The 26,634-nt window shown below is 32.1% G+C and overlaps 1 protein-coding gene and 1 long non-coding RNA gene across 6 annotated transcripts; one reads left to right on the forward strand and one right to left on the reverse strand.

Moving 5' to 3' along the window:
* Window positions 1–7,802: 7,802 nt before the first annotated feature.
* On the forward strand, window positions 7,803–25,723 carry LOC130818792 (probable LRR receptor-like serine/threonine-protein kinase At1g53440). Of its 5 annotated transcripts, none has more exons than XM_057684997.1 (24): window positions 7,803–8,189; window positions 15,819–15,996; window positions 17,584–17,655; window positions 18,030–18,098; window positions 18,392–18,463; window positions 18,558–18,629; window positions 19,207–19,278; window positions 19,356–19,427; window positions 20,102–20,173; window positions 20,286–20,357; window positions 20,439–20,510; window positions 21,228–21,299; window positions 21,376–21,441; window positions 21,542–21,601; window positions 21,692–21,730; window positions 22,086–22,135; window positions 22,287–22,642; window positions 22,725–22,953; window positions 23,050–23,229; window positions 23,619–23,731; window positions 23,890–24,100; window positions 24,206–24,443; window positions 24,697–24,847; window positions 24,938–25,723. In XM_057684997.1, exons 1-24 carry the CDS (start codon window positions 8,090–8,092, stop codon window positions 25,367–25,369), a joined length of 3,120 nt encoding a protein of 1,039 aa, XP_057540980.1. In that variant the 5' UTR covers window positions 7,803–8,089; the 3' UTR covers window positions 25,370–25,723. The 5 variants fall into 5 exon arrangements, with proteins under 5 accessions (XP_057540980.1, XP_057540981.1, XP_057540984.1 ...); XM_057684998.1 differs by having other exon boundaries at window positions 22,725–22,920; XM_057685001.1 differs by having other exon boundaries at window positions 24,954–25,138.
* On the reverse strand, window positions 8,221–15,016 carry LOC130818793 (uncharacterized). Its single transcript, XR_009043988.1, has 4 exons — window positions 14,757–15,016; window positions 13,143–13,199; window positions 12,795–12,836; window positions 8,221–10,127 (listed from the first exon to the last, which is right to left on the reverse strand). It is a non-coding gene; the product is annotated as an uncharacterized LOC130818793 (long non-coding RNA).
* Window positions 25,724–26,634: the final 911 nt, after the last annotated feature.

The following is a 26,634-nucleotide window of genomic DNA, read 5'->3' on the forward strand; positions in this document are numbered from 1 at the left end:
TCTCATTGAGTTCAATCCATTTGTGTTTTCTGTTCGAAAGTTTTTGGCAGATGGAACAAAACGGATAATGTTTTCTTTGTATATTCTGCAATTGCTTTAATAAGAATAAACATAAATTCTTGTGAAAGACGGTCTCTTCGAAAGACCATCTCTAATTGAGCCGACATATTATATATTTTTAAAATGTTGTAAGTAGGCATTAAAAATATTGTAAGTAGACATTTAAGATATTGAAAGTAGGCATTAAGGATATAATAAGTAAGCATTAAGGATAATGTAAGTAGGTATTAAGAATACGATAAGTAGGTATTAATCTTTAACGGGCTGGACTTGAGATACGTCTCTCAAAGAGACTAGCTGAAGAATAAAATTGTGTGCAATTGATCCCCTAAATTCCTTTTTGGTGGGAGCCGTTTGATGACATGCCCACATTCACCACTTTCACTTTTATGAAAACCAGATAATACCTCTACGATCCACAACTTTATTACTTATTCTGATATATTTGTATAAATAAAAAATAAAAAATTTACGGTTTTATGTTTTAACCATCTCAAAATATCCTATATTATTTAATAAATAATATTATAAAGATTTTATAAATAATTGAAAAAAATAAAATATATAATTTTTTAATATATTAAACGATATGACTTAAAAAGTAAAAAATCAATCAATATGAATAATACTATAGTCATAATTAAAAAGTAGAATAGGCAAACAATGACATCATCATTGAGTTTTAAAGGGAAAACTTTTATTGATAAAGTCACACGTAAACAATTTTTTAAAATGATGACATCAGTTGTGTTTTGTTTTGGTAATAGTTATAGATTTTTATTAATAAAGTGACATGTAAACAATTTGTAAAAATGATGACATCAGCTGTGTTTTGTTTTAGTAATAGTTATAGATTTTTATTAATAAAGTGACATATAAACAATTTTTAAAAATGATGACAGCAGCTGTGTTTTGTTTTAGTAATAGTTATAGATTCGAAAAAAATAAGCTTATTTTCAGAAAAAAGTTTCTAAAACTTATTTTGAGAAAAAAGTTTCTAAAAAAATATGCTTATTTGAAAAAATAAGCCTCGATCTTAGACTCGAGCACAAAAACGTTTAGTTCGAGAATTAAAATTTTCGAAAACTTATTTTGAGATTAAAAAACAAACTCATTTTATTCAAATTTTCGACTTTACTCATCCCTTCTTTCTTCAAAGATGGCTCATCATTAGAGCTGTTTAAAAAAAATTCTATGATCCGATATTTAATCGATCTTGAAACCGAACTTCACTTAATCCGACTTCTGAATGAATTTAAAATGAACATTTTTAGAAAATTTGAAATACATAAGAGAAAAAATAAAAAAAAATTAACAAAATAAACTAAGTTTTAAACTTATTCCAAAAGTAAGCGTGAAATTTCCAAACCTGAGGTTGGGGGCTGTTCGCAGTTACTAACTGTGAACAGGTCAAAAAAGACAAAATAGTTGTTCGCACTTACTAACTGCGAACAGCTATTTTGACCTGTTTTTGTGCAGCAACTGCGAACAGGTCAAATAGCCAATTAGTAAGTGCGAACAACTATTTTGTCTTTTTTGATCTGTTCGCAGTTAGTAATTGCGAACAGCCCCAGACCTGAAGTTTGGGAATTTCACGCTTACTTTTGGAATAAGTTTAAAACTAAGTTTATTTTGTTAATTTTTTTTTTTCTCTTATGTATTTCAAATTTTCACATTTTTACTCACCATTCCCAAGACCACATCTCACTTTCTCCTCTTGGACCAATTCAGCTATTTGGGCCTTTTGTGCTTCAGAATATTAAGATTTTGTTAGAGTTATTCTTCCATTTATTGTGCTAGTTGTTAAATTTTTTTAACTTCAAATGTTATAATATTTTCTTCTTTTTATTCATTGTTACTAACAACGAAAAAAGTATTTTTTTCTTTTATTTGTAGTTACTAATAGCGACAAACCTGACCTTAAAACTTTGACACGAAGACGCTTATTTTTTGAAATTAAAATTTTTCGAAACTTATTTTGGAAATTTTTTTTATAAAAAAATCATTTCCCAATAGTTGTGTATTGAGTTGTTTAATGGGATAGGTTGACCTAATAGATCAGGGCTCAAGTCACTTTTAATAATAATATGAATACAATGCTTACGCCTTTTGATTTATAATGACTATAACTCGAAAACTTTAAAACTGTTTTCTAACACTTGATTTTGAACCCAATACTTATGCCTTTTGATTTATAATTTTCTAAAAATCTCAAAACTTTTAAAATTTTTTTAACACATAATCTAAAATTAATTAAATTAAGCTATAGTAAATATTTTCTAAAAATCTCAAAACTTTTAAAATTTTTTTAACACATAATCTAAAATTAATTAAATTAAGCTATAGTAAATATTAGCCAAAATTAGGGAGCCTTTGTGCCAGGAAGGCTTATTTCACATAACATCCTATTATGTCATGATCTAGTTAAACATTACTCTAGGAAGAACTGCTACCCTAGCTGACTAGCTGTGTGATAAAGGTCAATCTGAGGAAAGCCTACGACACCATGGACTGAGATTTTATTCATGATATGTTGATCGCCTTGAACTTCACCTCACTTCATTAAGATTATCATGGTCTGCATCACTTCAACCCAATATTCTCTTCTGGTTAATGGCAACCCCTCTGAGATTTCACGCCTAAAAGAGGCCTCAAACAAGGAGATCCACTATCTTCGCTCCTCTTTGTCATAGATATGAAAAATATGTTCAGAACCCTCAAGGTTGTAGGGGAACACAAACACTTCAGCTTTCCCCCTAGATGTAAGGGCCTCAAACTCAATCATCTATGCTTTGTTGATGATCTTATGTTATTCTGCAAGGGTGAAGCTAAATCTATTAAGATTCTGTGTGAGAGGCTAGATATCTTCTCAATTGCATCGGGTCTTCATGCCAATGCCTCCAAATAAGCGCTATATCTAGCAGGTATCTCGGAACCTATCAAGTTACATATTGCTCAGTTTTTAGAACCACCTCTTGGCAAACTCCCCTTTAAATATCTGGGTGTGCCCCTCACATCCAAATGCATAACTGGAGGCTGAATGTGACTCCATTGTTGATAAGATGACAACCAAGATACGTTCATAGAGCTTGAAATTTCTCTCTTATGCAGCTAGAGTCCAACTGGTGTCTGTGGTCCTTCAATGCATCTGTACTTATTGATGTTAACTCTTTATCTTGCCAAGATCAGTCATCAAAAAAATTAATGCTATTTGTAGAGCCTATGTTTGGCATGCGGATCCTACCAACACAGCCCCTTGTACTGTTAACTGGAATGATGTTTGTAAACCAAAGAAAGTAGGTGGTTTGGGCACAAGGAATATAGACAAATGGAATGAAGCTGTAACAGGCTTAAATTTCTTAATCTTAATCTTCCGATTAATTATTCCAAAATTTTTTTAATTCTAATTCCTAATCCTTTGGTTATCTAATTCAAATCACCTGTAATTCCTAAACCTTATTCCGATTTTGTAATTTCTTCCAAATATTAAACTTAAAAAGAAAGAATAAAATAAAATAAAATATATCTATATTCTTAAATCTCTTTATAAGCACTAAAATATTACTCTATTTTATTATTTTATATTACGAAAAGTAAAATTTTAATATTATATTGACGGTTTTGTTAAGACGTTTCGTTTCAATTTTGTTTTCTTAAACTAACTTTACTACTTATCATTTTAACCTTACAACTTTGATTTAATTATTTTATACCAAAAAATAACTATATTTTTCTTATTAACTTTAAGTATAGTTTTAACCAAAATTTCTAAGTAAACTGTCATATTTTCATAATCAAATCTTAATCAAACTTTCCCATTAATAAAACATTTAACTTGTATAAACTAGAACAAAAATTTGATGAACCAAAATTCTTTCTACATCAATCCATGATATTCATCACTTACACAAGCTATCACCATTTCCTTACACAAGTTAACCTTTTTCTACACTCTAACTCTTACACATCCACTTACACACTCGAACTCTTACACATCCATTTACACACGCCAATTCTTACACATTCACTTACACACTCTAAATCACTTACACAAGTTAACTTTCTTCTATACTTCTATCACTCTTTTTCATACAATCATATGAACTAAAAAGTTGCTCATTATAAATACCCCCCCCATGAGATCACTTGCACCCCTATCATCAAATCTTTCTATCATTCTTTCTTATATCTTCACTTCATTAACATCTTACTATCTTTATACCCTTTTTATTAGTTGAAGAATCAAATGAAGATGGAGCTTGATCTTATCACTTCGTAAGTCAATAATCATCAACTTTTGAAAAGTCAAATATTATCTTTTGGAGCTTGGATATCATTTTTTTTTCTGGTAATTGAAGATCTACTTCTTTGAAGTTTGGAGCCTTGAAGACTTTCTCTTTTGGAATTTTTTTTTTGAGTTCTTATTTTCATGTTATTATTATTCTCTTACTTGGTTTAGCATCACCTTTGGGGGAAAATGGTACACATTTTCTTAACTCTCTCGTTATGTGATATTTATTTATGGTTACTCGAGAATATAAATAGCATGATCAACATGATTTTATTCTAATCATTTAAACTTTACATGGTTATATTAAAGTCATATCCAGTTTAGTGATATTTTCGTCAAAACAATAATACTTTTGGGACACTCTAAAAAAAAGTCATATATATGGAAATTTTTGATTAATATGATAATGTAGATATATATGAATTTTACGAGTTAAATAAACTTATCTCTTTAAAATGATTTCATATCATCTTGGTGTTTTGATAAAATTTTTATTTTGGACTCAAGCAATTATAAAGAATTATTAATCGGGTTATCGGTAAAATAGTCAAACTAATTTGTTGAAATGCTTAGCGTTGTTTTTCTTGAAAACTCATAACATTTAGATTTTGGACCCTTAATAACTTGTCGAATTTTTTTTTCATAGCTATGATAAATCCGTTTTACTATTTTACTGGTTATTTGATAAAATACGTTATTAAGTACTTAGAAATATTACCCTTGACTTTTATGATTATTTATGACATAATAATGACTTAGTTTAGCCTCAAGAATCTTAGTATAGCTACGAAATTTATTATTTAATTAATATTAATTTATTAGATACTAGTAATTTGTTTTTATTAAAAGGGTAGAATTGTCAAAATTTTGACTAGTGGAAGTTTGAGTTATAAGAATGTAAACTATTTCGGTTTAAAGTCTTGTTTGATATTGCATGATATTGATTGTATGGCTCTGATAGTAAGGTAACGTCGAACCATGGACCACATGTAAAATCCCGACGTCTGTGTTAGCCAGCACGTAAAATGCGGTGTCAGACAGGGGTTCGAGAAAAACCCATCCTGTAGAGTCTCGAGCATAACAGTATTGAGAGGAGTGACGACTCCCACCACAGTTAGGGTTTAGGACTATGGTCCTCACCTAACCAGACCCTTAAATATATATCAGTTGTCATTATTATTGTGATCTTGTGATGTGCTATGATGGTAAAGTTATAAGGCTTAATCGAGCTTGATTGAATAAGCATTAAGGTTACCAAGTATTTAGTAGCAGTAATGAACTTCTGCAAGTATTGAGAATGTAACTTAATGGCTTAATAAAGGTCAATAATGAGTAATAACCTTCTACATTGTGCTTGATGATTATTTTGTAAGCATGATTTAATTATCGCGTCATAAGCTGGTTGAGAAAATTGTACTCGGCTTTGTCGCTGATCAATTCAATCGGCGCCATCCGTATTATGGATGACAGTATTTTATAGGAAACTTTAGCTCAGGTTTCGATCCAGGCCGCAACTTTAATTATTTTATCGAGGACTTAGCTGCATTGATTTTACTTGATGACTTTGATGACTATATTGTACTTGTGTTTTTTTTATCGTATTTAAGCAAACCTTATGTCATATTTTCTCAGTTGTAAGATTTTTAACTTATATTTTGAACGGTTTTTAGTTTAAATGGTTTGTAACACCCAAATTTCCTCTCGTCCTTTACGGTTTTGGTTTCATTAAAGGGATCGGAAATTCAGGGGTGTTACATGGTCGGAAATTCAGGGTGTTACATGGTTTTTAGTAGTTCGGCGTTTTACACTTCCGCATTATTTATTTTAAGTATTATTATTAATGTTAATTATGTATCGAGAGTGCTGCTCCCGTTATAGAAGTTGCACTGGGCAAACTGGCTTGGCATGTGGCTAACCTCTCAGAGTCACTATGCTGGGTCAGATGGGTTCATGGCACACGAAGGGAGGTAATTGGGCGATTTTCAACCCCCCAAAACTGCTAGTTGGTTCCTCAAGAAAATATATCGAGTCAAGGATAAGCCAAGTGCCTGGATCTTGCACGAAAAGTATATTATCAATGATGTCTACCAGGAAAACTTCAAATCCCTACCCAAAGTGCCTTGGAGTAGATTTGTGTGGAGTAAATTCTGTACACCCAAAAGTAAGTTTATTCTTTGGCTAATTGCTTCTCACAATCTGAAAACCAAGAGCAAACTCTTCCAAATGAAGCTCATTGAGGATGACCAATTCCCTATGTGCTTATCTGCTACTAAACCCAATTGATCATCTACTCTTCGCTTGCCCCTTCAGTGCCAAATGCTTTGAGAAGCTCTGTAATTGGCTGCACATGCACAACTACCCCATGATGATTTCTTGTATTATCAACCACAAATTGAAAGCAACATGCTTCCAAAGAAAGGTGATCATTGCTAGCATCTGCAGTCTATGTTATTACATACGGAAATTAGAAATAAGGTTGTCTGGCAACTTCGAATGAGTACAGTGGACAAAACATTGAATCTTGTCTGAGATGAAATTAAGATTATATTTTCTTTTTTATATCCAGCTGAGTCTCAAACCGATCCTTGGTTTAGAGATATTGTTTCCTAATGTATTTGTTTTCCTTTTGTTGAGGCCTTGCCTACTGTATGCACATGAAGAGTGAGCTGGTACAACTCTTCTTCGGAGGTGAGTACCTTCTTCATACTGATGCAATCAATTATAGTAGATTGAGATGTCTAATCATAATGTATCTGTTTTGTTTTGATACAAATGAAATTTTATTTTCCAAAAACAAAAAAAATATATGGATACAATGTGAAGAAACGATTTTTTCTCCTAAAATTGATTGTGGTCCTCAATCCTCATATCAACCTTTGTCTCAAAGCACTAATTTGATTGTAAGTGAAAAGATGATAAATAAAACTCGAAAAACTATCGATCGTGCCAAGCAAGACTTTTCTTTTTATTGACTTCTACAGTTCCCTTTCAATTCACACTAATCATCCTATTAAATTTTTTTACACTATTTATTCATATTCATAGTTTGAATTTTATTTTTAATTTAAATGTTAAAGTATTGTCAAATAAAATAATCTTGTTAATTTGTTGATTCATCTCAATATAAATTTTAGCGTATTATTTCCTCCTATTCTTTGTTTTATTTGGTTTTGACACATTTGAAAATGCACGTTTTCAATCTTAAATATCTCTAATTGTGCTTGAGTAAAAATTATAAAAAAATTAATATTAATAAAATTTACAATAAAACGAATTAAACAAAATTCCACATAACTATATTATAACTTTTAAATTAAGAATAAATCATGTAATAAAAGTAATTGATAAATACTGTTTAAAAAGCAAATAAGTCATGGAATGAAAATATGAGGGAGTATTTAATCATGCACAATGGACATATATAAGTTGGAATCAGTGCATTTGATAAACGACACATGGAAGGGAGTCTTTAGTAAGTCACTTGCAAGTCGCGATTGAAACTAAAGTTCTACTTGTATAAATTCTCATAATCTCAATAAATCTTTCATTAAATTGATTCGTCCACTTATTCTCTATTCTTATCAAACAAACTGCTTTCAACTTTTAGTCACAATACCAAACTCTCCTCTCTATTTCCCCTCTTTCATTTCTTCTCTTCGCAAATCCTCTGCCTTTTCATGGCTGCTTTTCGCCATTGAAGAACATAAACAAACCCTGGTTAACTTCAATTGCTTAAAAATGGCGGATTCTTTCTTCAATTTCTCAGTTATCCTCTTGATATTATGGATTATTTCAGTTAAATTAGGATCCAATGCGCAACTTATTCCTGATGATGAAGGTATTTTACTTACAATCTTATTTATTTTCAGTTTTACTTTCTTAGGGTGAATTGATATTTGATTTTTAACTGTTTTGTTATATTGTTTCTTGTGAATTTGTCTCTAATTTCTGTATTTTGATGACATTATTTGTCTATTACATGATAAAAATTTTCCATTGTGTTTGTCGTTGAGTCCAAAATGTGCTGAATACCCTTAATACTAAAAATATTTTTTTATTTTCTTTTTGTTTATACACTTTATTTTTATAAGCATTTAAAATAAAGTTTGAATTTAATGTAGTGTTTGAGAATAAATATTTTATTGTAAATTATAAATTTTAATTGTGAAATCATAAATAAATAATTTGAGTGATAAGGTTTAGGTAGTCATCATCGAATTTTTAATTTTAACTACTTTAAAAACAATGGTGAAATTTGATTTAAATCTAAATTTAAAAATATTTTATTTGCCAAATAATAAATTTGAGCCAATTTTAAAATTTCAAATGAAATTATTATTTACATGATGAGATTTTCAATATATATTTTAAATGACTAATTTAAATCTCTCTTAAAGCGAAAAAATTAAAGCGGATAAGCAAAAGGAAACAAAATAAATACTCCCTCCTATTCATTAAAAATGAGATATATACTTTTTTACGTTTATCTAATGCAATTATTCAATACTTAATATCCCTTATTATACATAACAAAACATCATAAAAGTGGATATTGATAATCTTTACATTGGGATGAATAAAATAAAGGGAAATTTCACATATTAGTATCGAACTTTTATGAAATACTAGTTGTAGTACTTTTATAAGATTTTTCCAGTAGCATCCATTTTATGTCTTATTAAGTGTTAGTTCTTGTCTTAAATTTGGCCTAAATACTTGAGAGCGTTGATAAAAATGATGTATTAAACGTCAAAATGGTAAATCAAACATTTGAAAGCATGAAAACGTTTTGAGGCAAATTATAAAAACAACAACTAACACTTAATAAGGGTAGAAATGTCAAAATGGTGAATTAAGCGGAAATCAACAAAAATTTAATTGAAAATGGTACGACAGTTAGATAAGGAATAAACTAGATGTTACCATGTGAAAAAATCTTACAAAAGTGCTACCATTGGCGTTTCATGGAAGTTTGATGCTACCATGTGTAATTTCCCAAAAATAAAATCTCACCTTGATTTATAGATTAAGAATAAAATACAAATTAAAAATAATAAGTGAATAGTACCAAAAAAACAAGTGATCTATTTTTCGGTGAATAGGTGGGAGTATTAAAATTAAAGTAACAATGAATAAAGCTGTCTAACATAAAACAATAGAAATACATAAATTATTGTGGGAGACGGTATTTTTGAGAGACCATCTCTAATTGGGCCGGCTCATTACGTACTTTTTAAAATATTGAAAATAGGCATTAAGAATGATGTAAGTAGACATTTAACATATTGAAAGTATGCATCAAAAGTACAGTAAGTAAGCATTAAGTATAATGCAAATATGTTTTAAGAATACGATAAATAGATATTAATTTTTAATGGGTTAGATTTAAGATACGTCTTTGAAAAAATGATCTCTCAAAAGACTAAACGATAGGAATATCAAATAAAAACAAAAATAGTACAGATTAATACTTACTCAGTTTAATCAACTATAAACAAAACCCAAAGACACGGTGTTGTGCGATTGGATGTAGACAACATGGAGCCCGGCCCACGGACTACTTTTGAGGTCAATTTTACATTTTTATGTCTGCGTCGTTCTGTAAAACTTTTCGATTACATATATTCAATATGTATTTTACAACCAATTTTTAAGTTCGGTCCGTTAAATTCATTGACTTTTCTTCGACCTCTTAGCTTTCTCTATTTTGTGGCGTGGCCCCAATCTGCATCGGCTTTGGCTAACAAAGACCCACTATTTTGCTGTTGTAAAATCTCTGTTGTTACATGTGATTCGAAATCACAATTAAATTGTTATTTTTTAGATATTTTTTCTATCCTTATTCATCCAAACTTCTGAATAATGTTAAGAAATAAATCTAAATATAAATATTATTATTGTTATTATAATCATTTGACAGATTTTTTAATATATTATTTGATAATAATTATAAATTTAACGGTCAAATACCATTAGAAAAATATAGTAGTTTTCTTGATTATATTAGTTCATACTAGTAATAGCTAGTACTTAAACTTATAAGTTTATGAAATAAATAAGATAAATAAATAAAAAGGATCTTTAACTAAAAATAAAGTATTAGGAAATAATAACATAAAAAAATTAAAGAAAGATTTACTAGTACATCTTATAAGGCTATGCATCGACATCAGAGAGACCAAGTTTGAATAGAAATGGACCTTACAATGCAGGTAGCATATCATTGCAAAATTGGAAAATTTGAAAATAATAAATAAACTATTAAAATATTTTAAAAATAAGCAACTTTAAATTTTAATTTTCAAAATAAGCACTTTTTGGCGCAGAGTACAGGTTTGGGATGGGTCAAAAAAGTCAAGGTAAAGATTTTGGCCATTTTTGATAAAACATGTTAATTTACTTATTCTTTTCAAATTTTCCAAAAAATGCTTATAAAATAGAATTAGTACAGCTCATGCTTATAAAATGACTATTTAATAGAAGTATAAAATAACTAATCATAGTAAAAAAATGATGAAGAAAATTACGAAAGGATGAAGTTGATCAATGAATAATAATGCTCCCGTTTGGTATCTACCTTTTTGAGGCATTTTGGCTTTTTATTTTTAGCTTTTGACTTTTAGTTTTTTAGATGATTAAAAAAAATTTATTAAATATTTCAAAGTTAACACAAAAATTAGTCTTTTAAGCTGAAATAAAAAAGTTATTTAAAATAGTTTTTTTATTGACTTTTGATTTTTTTATTTATTTTTTTCCTAACCAAACCAACTACTAACAATTAATTTTCTAATAGAGAATTAATATTTTCAATAGGTAACTTTATCCAACAAATATAATTAATAGCCATTTGTCAAATAGACCAGTAGCAATGATAATAGTGGGCAAACAATCTCCATATTCTATTTCTATGATTTTTTAGCAACCATAATAGTGATCAAAAAATCACCATATTCTATTTTTATGATTTTTTTTGTTCGATGTTATGGTCAAAAAAATGAAATCGTTCATATTTATGCCATTTCAATTATATTTTTTTGGTGTTAAAGTATTACATAGGTGTTTATTATGGAGAAAAACAAAATTATGAATTTTGATGTAGTTTTTTAGATTAATATTATTTGAATAATCACAATTCAACTTAGAAAATCTTTTAACATATAGCCCCCGATTAGATTTGTTGATAAAAAGGGATTTTTTTTTACCATGCGTGGGATGGATGATTTTTTTTTTCAAAGCATATATTTTTGTTTTGTTTTGGATGGTTAAAAAAAGTAATGATATTTAAAGCCCGGCTGTATAAATTAATAAATTTTATTTATTATTAATAATTTTATTTTTTCTAGAAAATTTATAAAAATTGGAAACATATTTAAAGCCCGACCGTAAAAATTAACAAATTCTATTTATTATCAATAATTTTAATTTTTTTTGAAAATTTATAAAAATTGGAAACAATTTATATTTTATGTAGTTATTTAAAATTCTTAAGAAACATTAATGATAAACTAATAAAAGATAATTTAAAATCTTATGTTTTTAAAGCATAAAAAATATTAAATTACATTAAAAAATTAAAATTCTTTTTTATATATAGTCTTTAGTGTTGTATGTATCATATTCCATTAAGAGGGAAAATTACCATCGGGATACCTCATACTTTACTAATTATCATGGTCAAAAATTTACAATTCAAAAAGGAAAAAAATATTAAATAATTTTTCGCTGTAGATTATGAATAGTTGGTCATCTACCTACTTGTAAATAAATTTAAAAAGAATTAAATAATGAGAATGGTCTAAACTAGGGATGGTCACGGGGCGGGTCTGGGGCGGATCTGGCCAAATCCGGACCCGGACCCTTTTATTTTTTTTGGATCCAGACCCGGATCTGGACCCTAAGGGTCTAAAATTTTCAGACCCGGACATGGACCCTACGGATCTAACGGGTCTAGGGTCCTTAATGGGTCTTATACAAAGCCTCTTGGATTTGTCAAAATTGAACCTTTTTCGAGTCTTTTTGTATTTTTGTATCACAATCAAAAAAATACTTAGAATTCAGAATAATTATCAAGTAAATAAAAAACAAATAATCAATGAAGCTTACTTACTTTAGTGATAAAAGAAGTATTATTCATTCATACTAATATTTTGTTCCAAGAAAAAAAGGCGGGGTTTGACCAAAAAATTGGAACAAAACCTTCTCAATGTTCAGTAGGAGACTGAATGAGCAAATTCAAAGACCGACATCATCGAAATCAAATCTGGGTTTTTCGTAGTTTGTTCTACATTTCGAAATCTGATAAAATTCTGAAAAAAAATACCTTGTTCCAATTGATAGCAAAAATCAAATTTGGGTTTTCGTAGACACAAAATCAGCTCGCATCCAAACCTTGAAGCTTTGTAAATGAAAGAACACAAAAATTAAACAGAAAGGTGGTTTTTACCTCAATCTGTTCTTCTTGAAGAGGCCAGAGTTTATGGCGATTCTGAGATAGAACACAAAGCAAAGCAAAATTCCATTAGATCTCAAGTAAAATTTAGGCATCAATTCAAAGCAATAAATTTAAAAGACCTAATTTTTTGTGAGATGAATCATTAATCAGATCTGCAACCAAATGAATTGCTATATTGCTATGGTATGGTTCTAGGGGTCCAAGGAGTGCACTCATCATGAGTAGCACGAGGAGAGGAACTATTGTATTCTCGGTTCTTCAACACAATAAAACCACAAAATATATTGAAATCACTACCAAATTAAAGAAAAATTAAAGAAACCTAAAGAAATGGAGTACCTGGAGTCTCGACTGAAGTGGAGAAGACGACTGGCGATGGAGGTCGATCGCTGTCGGCTGTCGCAGAGGCGCAAAGGATTAGATGTTAGAGGAGAAAGAAAAATTAGGGTTACTGGCTTTAGGCTTATAATATTGCGGCAACATCAATTTCAGAATGATATTTTTCATAATATTAGAATTAAGAAATCATAAATTCAAAATATAAAATTTAAAAGTTTAGGCTCCGGGTCCGTGTCCTAAGGTGAAGACCCGGACCCGTCAGATTTTTTTTGGATCCAAACCCGGATCCGGTTTCGATGGGTTTCAAAAATTAAGATCCAGACCCTTAAAAAAGGGGCGGGTCCAACAGGGTCCTGGACCCATGACCATCCCTAGTCTAAACTCATTCAACTAGAACTTTGGCTATTAAATATGCGGCTAGTTTTGTACAAGATCGTCTCAATATAATACAAGCCTATATAATTAGTAAATGTTTTAATTGATTACTTTAAAATGGTAAGCGATTACTTCAACATATTAATGTACAAGGATCAACGCAATAGAAATAGTTTCACCAATAGATCATCTCATTTGAGAATTTGTATTAAATGTGATACTAGTCACGGTTGCATTGTTAAAGTATCGTATTATTTGGAGATCGATCCATTATGATAATTAACAGATGAGAATAGGTTTTTTTTTTAATGAATTTGCTAATTTAGGAATAGAACATTGTAAGGGCTTTATACGTTGTCAGTTCATCTGGTTGAAATTTATTGGTACACTTTTTGTTTTTACACAATTTAATGGTCTATTTTGTTTTTAATGCCTCTTGTAAAATTAAATGTTTTTTAAAAAATTAATATTATGATAATATGTATCGAGACGAATCAAACAAAATCATACATAAGTATGACCATGTTTTGAGAAGTGAGAAGGAAGAGCCACTTTTGAGGGGAGAATCTAGTTAAAGTTTCTCTATTGTTGTAGGGTGTGAGTAGTTTATGTTTTGAGCTTGTTGAAGATATTTTGAGTGCCCAAATACACGTGATGGAGTGCAAACACAAAAGAGCTAGAAAGTGTTTAAGAGTGCTTGTACTCCATGTATGTGAACAAACATGTTGAAGGTGTTCGAGGTTGAGTGATAAACACATTGTGAGAGTTCATATATGTGTATTCTTTATGTAATTGATGGTTGAAGTGGTATGCTAAGATATTTCTTCTTTCCCTATTCCTTTATTTCTTCATTTTTGTTGCTTGCTCAAGACCATAACCATTATCTTTGTTGGTATATGGGGTCCCTTGAGTCCACAAGGACCTTTGGATTATATTGGGATACCACTATCATAGGGATAGTGGTATTATTGTAAGGATCGAATGGGGTCACTACGACACCCACAAAGTCACACAAACAAGACAACAAACAAAAATCAACACACACACAAGTTATACGTGGAAACCCCTTCGATGTGAAGGATAAAAACCACGGGACCTCTTGAAGAGTCCACCCTATCTTCTCTTATTGATAAATTGAGGGAAAAAGAACCTCAAAACAGTACACAAAGGTTCACACACCCACCAACAACAACCAAGAACAATATGAGATGAATTAGAGAGCAAAATGAGTGAAATCACCAAAAATACAGCATTCTGTGCAAAGATGATTCTGACCAAACCAAAGCTCAAAAGACGATCTCCACCGTCCAAAATGAAGCCCTTGATGTCAGGAACAAGCTATCAAAATTTGGGGATGATCCAACGGTGCAATTTCCGGCAAACGGCAGTTTTCTGATGGCTGCCCTCAAAGCTACGAGCACCCTCTTCTCTCTTTTTCTCCTTTCTTTTTTTTTGTGTGTTTTTCTGATTTTCTTTTTGATTACTTCAAGCCAAGTAAAAAAAATGACTCTTAAGCTTCTCTTAGAAGCCACATAAATAGGTCAATTAATAAAAACCCAAAAAAAAAGGAAAGTATTACCCAAAGCAATACAAGTATTGGATAAATGGGCTGGACCCATAACAATTATATGACGTGTTTTGAAGAAAGGATGAAAAATACCATGGATAATTTTTTAGCTAGAAAACCCGAGTTGGCTTTTGATGGTCACAGAAAAAGCCAACTCGGCTTTATGTTCTGATGCCCAAATATCAGTTTGTCATTTCTGTTTTTCTTTCTTATTTTTGACTAGGATTATTTTTGTCTATGTAGTTCTTAATTCTCACTATCTCTCTAGCAATAATCCTACCTTACTCTCTCTTCTTATTGCTCAGGAAATACCATTTTAGCCGTTAAAACTTCTTGGAAGCTTATGATTAAATAATAAAACATATAGAGGCTAGACAGTGAATGTAACCCATTTTAGATGAACTGAACCATTTTAATTGCTTTATATCGTTGATTATTGTTTAATTTTGCACATTTAAATTGAATCAAGAATTAGGATTTTAAATAAACTTTTCCCCAATTCAATTACAAGACAATCATAGATCGTAGGTGGTTATAGGGATTTAATCCTTCAACCTTTGTTCTTTGAAGTTTTTCGTCTCATTTCTATTGCTTATGTGTGTGTATCCAGTATTCACAGCATAACATAACTTAGAAAAACTGGAGGAATTGTGCTAGTTTGGTTTTTGTTGAATTGGTAAAAGTGTTGCTATACTATTTTGTTTAATTTGATTATCTCATCCATTGTTTGGCAGTAAAAATTCTGCAAATAATTTCTAATAAGTTGGTGAATGCAAATTGGAAGAAGATCTTGCCAACATCCTGCAATAATGGTGCTCAAGGCTTCTTCAAACAATATGATACAACCATTCTTAGCAACGTCACATGTGATTGTACATTTAATAAAGGCACTGTTTGCCATGTCACAAATATGTATGTTCTTAACTTGCCCCTCATCTCTCCATTTTATTTTCTTGTTCAAAGTTTCATAACTTGTGACATTCAAGGACCGTTTGGGATGTTGCTATTAAATGATGGAAAACATAATGAAAATGAAATATAATAAGAAAGTTGGGGAAATGAAGTCATGGAATCAAAGAAGGAAAGATTGAGAGTTGGTTTGGCATTTACGGGCCGTGAAAAGAAAAAATTAAGATGTCGACAAACAAAAAGAAACAGATTAAAAAGAAAATACCACATGTTTGATTTAAATGAAACAAATTGATAATTTAATGATATATCTAATGAAAATATTCCAAACAGTTAAATTTCAGTCTTAGCAAGTACGTTCGAACGAGCTTATTTTGTGTTCGTTTGAGCTTAACTTGGCAGAAGAAGACAAAAATTAGAATGAATGTTTCATAGTGCGGTGCACTCTCTCATACATTTAGTCCCAGCAGCCTTTAATTTGGAATTATACGTTATGGCTTTATTATTCTTTCCCCCTACTTAACCCATAATCAGGCTAACGATACTATATTGTTTTAAGCATGAATCTGAGTAGGAGTATCTCTTTATGATCACATTTAACCCCATCTTATTTGGGGTGTTTATGGGGTATTTTAATGTGTTTCTAGCTGTTGGAATGACCTATAAAAGGGACTTAAGCTTATAAATTAGACACCAATTATGACATCAAAACTCTTAAGCATTATACTTTTTTATTTTCAATCCAAGTTGAGTGGGGTTTTAAGTTCACACCTTTTCTTAGTGACTTCACAATGTTGTTAGTATGAATGCGTTAACCTTAGAAAAGTGTCGGTGATATGTTTATACCTTCGATACACCGGAAATCTCTTTCTTAATGAAGTGAATTTCTCTCGTGTCGCACTAATCAAACAACTATAAACAAATTGTTTATATTTTCTCAACCAAAAGGTTTTATCATAGAACTATATATTCCAACACCACATAAAGAAATGTAGAGAGTAACTTTAGTTAGGAGTAAATGGTTTGGCTACAAAATCACTTATCCAAAACTAGATTTTGATCAACGCCAATTCTTATGCTATTTAAAATTAGTGTAAGTTTGATAGAAACATCTCTTGACAAATTTAATGGTATGCCTATTCTCCTTCATTAATTTCATTTTCTTTATAAAATTTATTCCAATACATTACCATTTAAACATGTGGTATTAGATGGTAATAAAAATTATGAATAAAAATACTTTTTTGACCCAAGTTCCATTACCATGGGAGTGACATGATACATATCATAAAACTTTGCACTACAAATCATTCCCAGTACCATCAATTAGTACCGTTAACCAAATGGTCGTTAGTACTAGGGATGAGTTCATGTTTGTTTCATGAGAAGCAAAGACAAGCATACTTATTACAAATAAACTTCCTTGTGCTCTTTGTTACAATAGACAGTAATGATGATGGCTAACTCTTTATACCTTAGTCCCAGGAGCATAATGTTAATGTACCATCGAATTTTTTTTTTTTTTCCAATCAATATGTAATATTCAATGATCCTAAATCACTATCAAAGTTATTTTGGTTTATTTTGCAGCCAGTTGAAGGGTCTAAATATTACTGGACCTTTTCCTGATGAATTTGGAAACCTTACTCAGTTGGAAGAAATGTAAGTACTCCTTCCGTCGCATTGAATTTGTATCATTTTTCATTTTGGTCCGTCCCACTTAATTTGCATCATTTCTATTTTCGGCAATGGCCCACCAATCTCTTTTTATCACATCGATACATTTTAACTTTCTTTTAATTTTATCCACACAATTTATTCTCTCTCTTCATTTATTACCAATTTTTTAAAATTTACCCACTTCCTCTTTGATGCAATTCAAAGAGACAAATGAGTATATATTTTCTTTCTTCTTGTAGTGAAGAATTAGTTTCTGCTCTTTTGTGCTTGTCATCATTAATACTTTTATTTGCTGTCTGTTTATTCAACATGTTAGTGTTGAAGATGTTAATAAGTTTGGCGTATACATAATGCAGTGACTTCTCCAGGAACTATGTCAGTGGAACAATTCCTAAAAGTCTGTCTAAGATCCCACTTGTCACTTTGTAAGTATAAGAGGCTCATTTCAACAAAATTGAACGGTTTTAATGGAATTTTTAATGGCATTTGCGAGATTTTACCTTGACAAATTCTTTATTAAGACCGTCTCACCGTGAGACGGCTTGATATGGTCTGGCCTAATTTTAAATATGTCAAGTTATAATGAAAAAACTGTTTATTTAGTTAACTACTATGTAAGTTTAACTTTGGGCTGTTTTTATGGCTGGTTTCAAAGTGTGATGGTCTCATACAAGACTTCTTGTTTTATCTTTATCAGTCTGATCTTGATGCATTGCAGATCAGTTTCAGCGAATCAGATCACTGGTCCAATTCCGGAAGAACTTGGACAAATTACCACCCTTGAGACTTTGTAAGTCCTTGTTTCACATCTCAGCATATTTCAATTAGGTTGCTACATGTAGCTTGTCATTTATGCCTATTATTTTTTGACATAATATTCTCAGGCTCGTCGAAGATAACCGGCTACAAGGATCTTTACCCCGTAGCATTGGAAATTTGAAAAATTTGAGAAGAATGTGAGTTTATATTTATGCATGTTTTAATATCATTGTTCAGATTTCTCTAAACATCAACACAAATGAATTGCACAAAAAATGTCCTATCTTATTGATCAGGCTTTTGAATTTTATTTGATCAGCATACGATGGTATAAGCTATAAGTTGCTGGTTATCTTAATTTTTAATACTTGTGAGGTATAGGGGGTGTTTGGCAAATAACTAATAGCTGATTACAGTGGCTGATTTAACTAGCTAATTTTACTAATTGATTTGACCAACTGATTTGAACCTGCTGCTATGAGCAGCTTGTTCAAAAAAACTTTATTCATATCAATAAGTTGTTTCAAGCAACTAGTTTGCCAAGCATTAGAATTGACTGGTTTGACCACTCAACCCTCTATCTGTGTCAAAATAAGCTAGAATTGCTCAATAAGCCATTTTGCCAAACAAGAAAACACCCCCATACTGAAGTCTGGATGTGCATACTTCATAATATTATTTCTTGGGTCATAACTTCTGTTTGATAATATTACAAAAAAAATTATATCATTGTGTTAGAATTATATTTAAAACTCACTTTGCTTATGTCTACAGGGTGTTTGCTGCAAATTTTTTAAATGGAACAATACCTGAAACTTATGTCAATTTGAAGAACCTCACAGAACTGTAAGTCCTCATTGCAGTTTTTGAATTTCATCAGTCCCAACTTCTGTTACCTTAAAACAATTCTGTACTCCTTGCAGAAGATTAAGTGGAAATATGATATCCGGGAAGATTCCTGATTTTATTGGCAATTTGACGAACCTTGAAAAATTGTAAGTGTACATATCGATAATCAAGCATCATTATATCATCAAGACATTAAATTTCATGACTAGAGGTGTTCAACGGGTCTAGTCAAATTTTAAATGGGCCGGGTTGGGACATGTCAAATGTTAAACGGGTTGGAACAGGTCAAAGTCTGTTTAATTCCGACCCACTTTGACCCGTTTTTTAAAAGTTTATAAAATAATTTTTTTATTATACTTTATGGCCCGTTGGGTCTACTCATATTTGTATATAATAATATCATTTAAAAATATATAAAAAAAGTAGTAGAATTTTTTTCGCAACCATCATCATCATCCTACCCGGTATATTCCACTCTTAGAAAAACTAAGGCTAGGGTTTGGGGAAGGAAAGACGGCAGCAACTCATACCCATAAAGGAGAGCGTGGCCAAAGGAGTCCCGGCTCAAGGAAGATAAAGAGACGTGGTTACACGTGCAGAATTTTTTTCGCAACCAATTTCTATAATTATCCGACTCTTTACACCAAAGCCCAATGACCCGCCCCGTTATTGTCCCCACCCGCTAATGACCCGCTAAAATATGACTTGACCCTTGACCCGTTGGGTCGACCCGCCCCATTAAACACGTCTGTTCATGACCATAATCAAAATTTATTTAGAATGTTTTTTGTTTGATGGGGTCTTAAATTTCACTTTATAGTGATATTCAAGGAACGTCGTTGGAAGGGCCGATTCCATCTTCCTTATCTCGTCTAACAAATCTGACAATTTTGTGAGTATAATATTGTATCTGCTGTAGCAATCTGAATTCATTCTTTCTGAATGACTTAGACTGGTGTAGTAAAAGCATAGAATGTTGCTGATTAATTTTCTTCGAACTTCAGGAGAATTTCTGACCTCAATACTAAAAGTATTCCATTTCCAAACATTTCACTAATGAAAAATCTACTGTATCTGTAAGTGTTCATTAATATGTTTTTGATGACTAGATGCGGCAAGTGATTCTACAAAATTAATTATTCTGCGTTGTTTGTCAGGGTACTCAGGAATTGCTCAATTAATGGTCCGATTCCTGATATTTGGAACAATTTGGCAAATGTGAAGTATTTGTGAGTTCAAACATCTATCTGCAAAGATTCAAGCTGACAATTCTATATTATGTTTTAAAATGAGTAAAATGCAACATGTGTCCCTTATTTCGATAGAGCCAAAGATTTATAATTCTTAGGTTCAAACTATAATGAATTATAGTAAAATGGCTCTATGATACCCCATATTTAGCTTTAAAAGGGATTGATAGATTACTCATATCAACAAGGAGCATATTCTTTTCTAGGAAGCCCATTTGCTAAGAACTCCACAGTTAAGCGTGCTTTGTGGGAAGCAATCTTAGGATGGGTGACCTCCTGGGAAGATTTCCTGGGTGCGCACAAGTGAGGCCAAAGTGCGCTAGAAAAATTTGTGTTGATCTGTGGGGCTAGTTTACAATCTCCATGAGTAGTCACCGGCGGTCCGTTGGGCCGGGGTGCTACAGGCTCTTTGAATCATTTGTAATTCTTATTTATGTGAAGTTGCAAATGATGTTTGCTACCAAGGTTCAATCGGAACAATCTCTTTGCTATCACTAACAAGTGTTAGGTTTTGTGTATGTCTGACCCCTCCCAAACCCCACATTAGGTGGGAGCCACTTGATGACATTGTGGGGTAATGGTATATTGTTGTTGTTGTTGTTGTTGTTGTTGTAGAATGTAACATACAATTGATAGCTTTATGAATGAATAACTCATCTGGATATATGGTTATGCTAATGTATTTTTCTTTTGTAGAGACCTAAGTTACAATCAGTTGAGTGGTGAAATTCCACCATCAATGGGGTCCTTGTCACACCTCAGCTATTTGTAAGCCAAAATATTTGCATTTCCAATGATTTATCTCAAATTCATGTTGACCTCCCAAATGAAATAATTGATGTAGGTTCCTTACAAACAACTCTATTTCTGGAGCAATACCAAATTGGATACTCAACAGCAAGGAAAACATGTCAGTTTCTTCCGCTTTTCTCCCTTTCAGGGATTTATCTTGTTTATGTTTTGAATTACAACAAAGGGAAAATCTGATAATGCCAATGTTACGATTGCAGCGATGTGTCATATAACAATTTCACTGGCTCTGCCCCTGGTAGTTGTCAGCAGTCTAGTGTGTAAGATCATCTGTAATAGTTGCTTCTTTATCTGTGAAAACCTCTCTCTAATGTGAAAGATTATTCCTAATATTTTTCATTATGGTGCAGGAACCTTGTGGCCAGCTATTCATCCGCGAACAGCAACTCGTAAGCAGCTCTAATACTATTACTCTGTAGAATCAAAACATTCTATTACTCTAATTTCATTTAATCTAATTTCATAAAGTAGCTCCCATTTAGGCCGTGTTTGAAGGGTCACATGTACGCAAGCTTACAGTTGTAATACCCAAGAAGTTAAATTTCCAGTGACCCTTGATAAACAAACATCATATGCGAATTCACTTAATAAGAAGTGCACATGGTTAACGAGTTATTATATAGTCTATCACAATCCAAAATTAAAGAACCATAAATTTTTGGCTCTATCGAGAATGAACACCATCCTCTTTGGAAATGAACTAGGAAAATAGTCAGTAATGATGCGATTTTTTATCATATGCAGAGAAAGTTGGTGCTTGAGGAGGGACCTTCCTTGCCCCAGTAAACCCCAACGTAAGAATTCACTAGAACATTTTTGAAACTTTACACTCTAGGTTGTTAGCTGCAGCATGTAATCTCATATCGACGTATTTACAATACTGGAAACTTCGCTGTGAGCATAAGCTTCACTTTATAGTAATCCTCTCGTATATGTATCATGCAGACCATTCTTTATTCATCAATTGTGGTGGACACAAGGTTGACAAATTTGAAGAGGATAGTACTCCTGGTGGCCCTTCAACGTTCTTTTCGGTTGGAGATATCCCTAGGTGGGCTTATAGTAGTACAGGATCATTTCTTTATGATGAAAGTGCCAACTTCGTGGCGACGGAAACATCCAACCCAAATGTAACAGGCATTTACCAAACAGCTAGATTAGCACCTATATCACTCAAGTACTATGGCCTTTGCTTGCTGCCAGGGAGTTACCATGTCACGCTTCATTTTGCTGAGATTATGTTTGTTGATGACCACAAGTTTGACAGCAATGGCAGGCGCTTCTTTGATGTCTCAATTCAGGTTATTTAAGTTCTATTTTCATCCTTGATTTATATATTTCGTTTCACTAAAAGTTTTGATTTTTTATTTCGGGATGTTACAGGGGGAAGTAATGCTGAAAGACTTCAATATCGAGGCAGCAGCTGGAGGTGCAGGCAAGGAAGTAACAAGGGAGTTTGATGTCCTTGTAAATGGGAGTACATTAGAAATCTACTTATACTGGTCTGGCAGAGGGACAACTGCTTCTCCCAACAGAGGTGTATACGGGCCTCTTATATCTGGGATTTCAATAACTTCCAGTGAGTTTATATCTGGGATTTCAGTAAAGTCCAGTGAGTTGACATAATAATTAATAGCACATTTTCCTCCATATTGCAATGTTTGAGGGCTTAGATTGTTCTGTTAAAATTGCATTTATCATTCTACAGACTTCAAAGTCGGCAGAGGATTGTCAGCTGGAGCCATTGTTGGAATTGTTCTTGGTTCATGTGCCCTTGTATCAATTTTAGGAATTTTGTGGATAAAGGGTTACTTCATGTGCCCTGGTATCAATTTTAGGAATTTAGGAATTGTTCTTGCTTCATGTGCCCTTGTATCAGAAGATGAAGGTATGTGCTCAATTCTGTTCTGTATTAGCTTCAGTCGAACGACCATATTGGCTATTTAAAATTCAATGATTTTTATCAAACTATGTGTGTTTTAATGTGTCCATCCATTCCCCTAAACATGCTTTAATGAAAGATACAACTAAAGACAATTTGGCACGAAACAGCACTAAGTTAAATCACTGATGGCCATATTGATGTGTAGTCGAGGACCGTTGACGAATTGTCAACCAATTGGTAAAATATTGATCTTGTATGTTACCATGTCACTGCTAAACATGCAGACATGAACTCATAAACCATGCTAGAAGTTAGTTTATTTCCCGTCCATAAAAACTACGTAGGCATAACATACATCCTGATGAATGTCATTGTTTATATTCATATGTCAGAACTCCGAAGGTTAGGTACTGGATATTTTACCTTGAGGCAGATTAAAGCAGCAACAGATGACTTTGATCTGAGAAACAAAATAGGTGAAGGAGGTTTTGGACCAGTGTACAAGGTAGAATTAGCTTCGATTTTCGATCACTGTTATCTGTTTGTTACGTAAATACTTATCAGCAGTTAATTATAAGGACACAAAATTTTGCTCTTTGGTTTTGCATTATAAATCTTCCTGATGTCTATATGTGGATTTATATGCTTTTCGGGGGATTTTAGGGTGTATTACACGATGGTAAAGTGATTGCGGTCAAGCAGCTTTCTTCTAAATCGAAGCAAGGAAATCATGAATTTATCAATGAGATAGGGATGATATCTGCCGTACAACACCCAAACCTTGTGAAGCTTTATGGGTGTTGTACTGAAGGAAAAGAGCTATTGCTTGTATATGAATACATGGAAAACAACTCACTCGCCCGTGCACTCTTTGGCAAGTGTCTTTTTAGATCCTTACTTAAAATTGCTTCTTCGTACCCAAAATTTTGAAGTCATAACCAATACTTAATTACTTTTCAATCAACTGCAAACGATTCAGGTAAGAAGGATCAGATATTGCACTTGGATTGGCAAACAAGAAAGAGGATATGCTTGGGAATTGCAAGAGGATTAGCATATCTTCACGAGGAGTCAAGATTGAAGATTGTTCACAGGGATATTAAGGCGACTAACGTGTTGCTTGATGAAGACTTGAATGCTAAAATTTCAGACTTTGGCTTGGCAAAACTTGATGAAGATGAAAATACTCATATCAGCACAAAAATTGCTGGAACTATGTGAGTTTAACTCCTGTTTTTCTCCTTTGCCATTTCTGTGCCATTATCTTTTTAGGACTAGTATGATACTATACTGGTGTCTTATTCTTACTGTATATAAAGGCTCAAAAATAGTCAATTGCACATAAGATTTAGGAGCATGTCTCTTCTGAAAAGTATTAGGAGCATGTTTATCATCGTCAAAATAGGTACTTAGTGTTGGCCCTAAAGATTGGCTAATTACTAATTTTCGTGTTCGTGGGCATTTTTTCAGAGGTTATATGGCTCCCGAATATGCGATGAGAGGCTATCTCACAGATAAGGCAGATGTATACAGCTTTGGAGTAGTCGTACTCGAGATTGTGAGTGGCACTAGCAACACAAGTTATAGGCCAAAGGAAGAGTTTGTTTATCTTCTTGACTGGGTAAATATACTACTTTCTCTTACTCTTGATTCATTTTTCTTTTACTTTCATATGTTTAAGATTATGAGCGTTATTGATCGGGTTTTAAAGGCTTATGTCTTACAAGAGCAAGGAAACCTTCTCGAGCTTGTCGATCCAAATCTAGGCTCAAGCTACTCAAAAGTCGAAGCATTAAGGTTGCTAGAAATTGCCTTACTATGTTCAAATCCGTCTCCTAGTCATAGACCCTCAATGTCATCAGTTATTGTTATGATTGAAGGCCAAGCCCCGGTCCAAGCACCAATTGTTAAGCGTACCGAGACGAACGATAATTTAAGGTTCAAGTCTTTTCAAACTCTATCACAGGACAGTCAAACTTATGCCTCAGGGAGTTCAACATCTAGCCAGGTTCAAAGAAGTACATTGATGGATGGTCCATGGATGGATTCCTCAATATCTATGCAAAGCAATGATGAGTTTAGTGACAGGTCTCTCTCCACAACAAGACTGGTTTATGAGCTTGCAGATGTAAAGCTAGATTAACAAGAACATTTGTTTAAGTCCGAGATGGTTTTGGGCACATGTAAGATATCCAAGGCAGATGGAACCGAAAAAATGTCATATGTTTTAGTTTCTTGATATATTATTTAATGCTTTTTGTAAAGTTGTACAATAAATAGAGCATCAAAAATTATTGTATTATTTCACCCCGCCTAGTTACTGCGTTAGATTTTGTTACATATACTCCTAAAATATAGTTGAGTTATCAAAAGTCAAGTGTTGTCAGCCTAACTTACAAGGTTAATGTAACGAGTAACGATCAATCTAATGTGTTATAGAAATATTTAAGGGATATTATCAATGGTACCTTTATATTATTGCACTTTATCTTTGGTATCCCTGTGTTTTTTTCTAATTTCAATGGTACCCCCAGTTTTTCTTGATAATTACAAATGTGACTCTTTTTAAGTTTTTTCCGTTAAGTTGCTGTTAAATCTCAAATTTGATCTAACCATGGTTAGTTTTTTCCTATGGCTGCTTTTTCAAGAATCTCTAAAAGCTCACCTTTTATGTGAAGAGCAAATTTAAGGGATTGTAGTACTCCACAGTTTGTAGTCATGTCTACATCAATGCTATAAGAAACCAATTAATAATTCATACATCATTAAAAAGATTCAGCAACCACTTCCTTAATATACTAAACATGCTCAATAAAAGTGCAAGCCTTCAAATTTCATCTAATATCAACAAGTCAAATCCTAATGCTAATTAAAATCATTCATTAACACAAACCCAGAATCACAATTACATAAAAATAAAATAAACAAAATACAATTTAGAAGGAGTAGAAAATAAAGTACGAAGTACAAACGGAAAATCAAATTTGGGTATCATTGATATATCAAGATACTTCAAATTTAGACAATTTTTCCCAAAATTAGGCATGGAAATTGAGATATTATTGGAAAAAAGAACCAAAAATTCCAAATTGAAGGAAATATTCGGGCTTGATAATGAAGAACTTGTTGCCCAGATAAATAATTTTTAATGGGCTAGACTTGAGATACGTCTCTCAAAGATACGGTCTCTCAAAAAGACTAGCTGAAGAATAAAATTATGTGCAATTGATCCCCTAAATTTCTTTTTGGTGGGAGCCGCTTGATGACATTAGATTAATGATAAACGATGTTTTTGAAGCTCATAGTTAAACTTTGCAAACTTAAAGATTATATATTTTAATTTTATTAAGTTTACCCTTAAACCCTTAAAATCTCGTAAATGGGCTTGTTCATCACATGCCCACATTC

Source organism: Amaranthus tricolor, chromosome 7 (genome assembly GCF_026212465.1).
Source record: "Amaranthus tricolor cultivar Red isolate AtriRed21 chromosome 7, ASM2621246v1, whole genome shotgun sequence".
In the NCBI taxonomy this organism is placed as follows: Eukaryota; Viridiplantae; Streptophyta; class Magnoliopsida; order Caryophyllales; family Amaranthaceae; genus Amaranthus; species Amaranthus tricolor.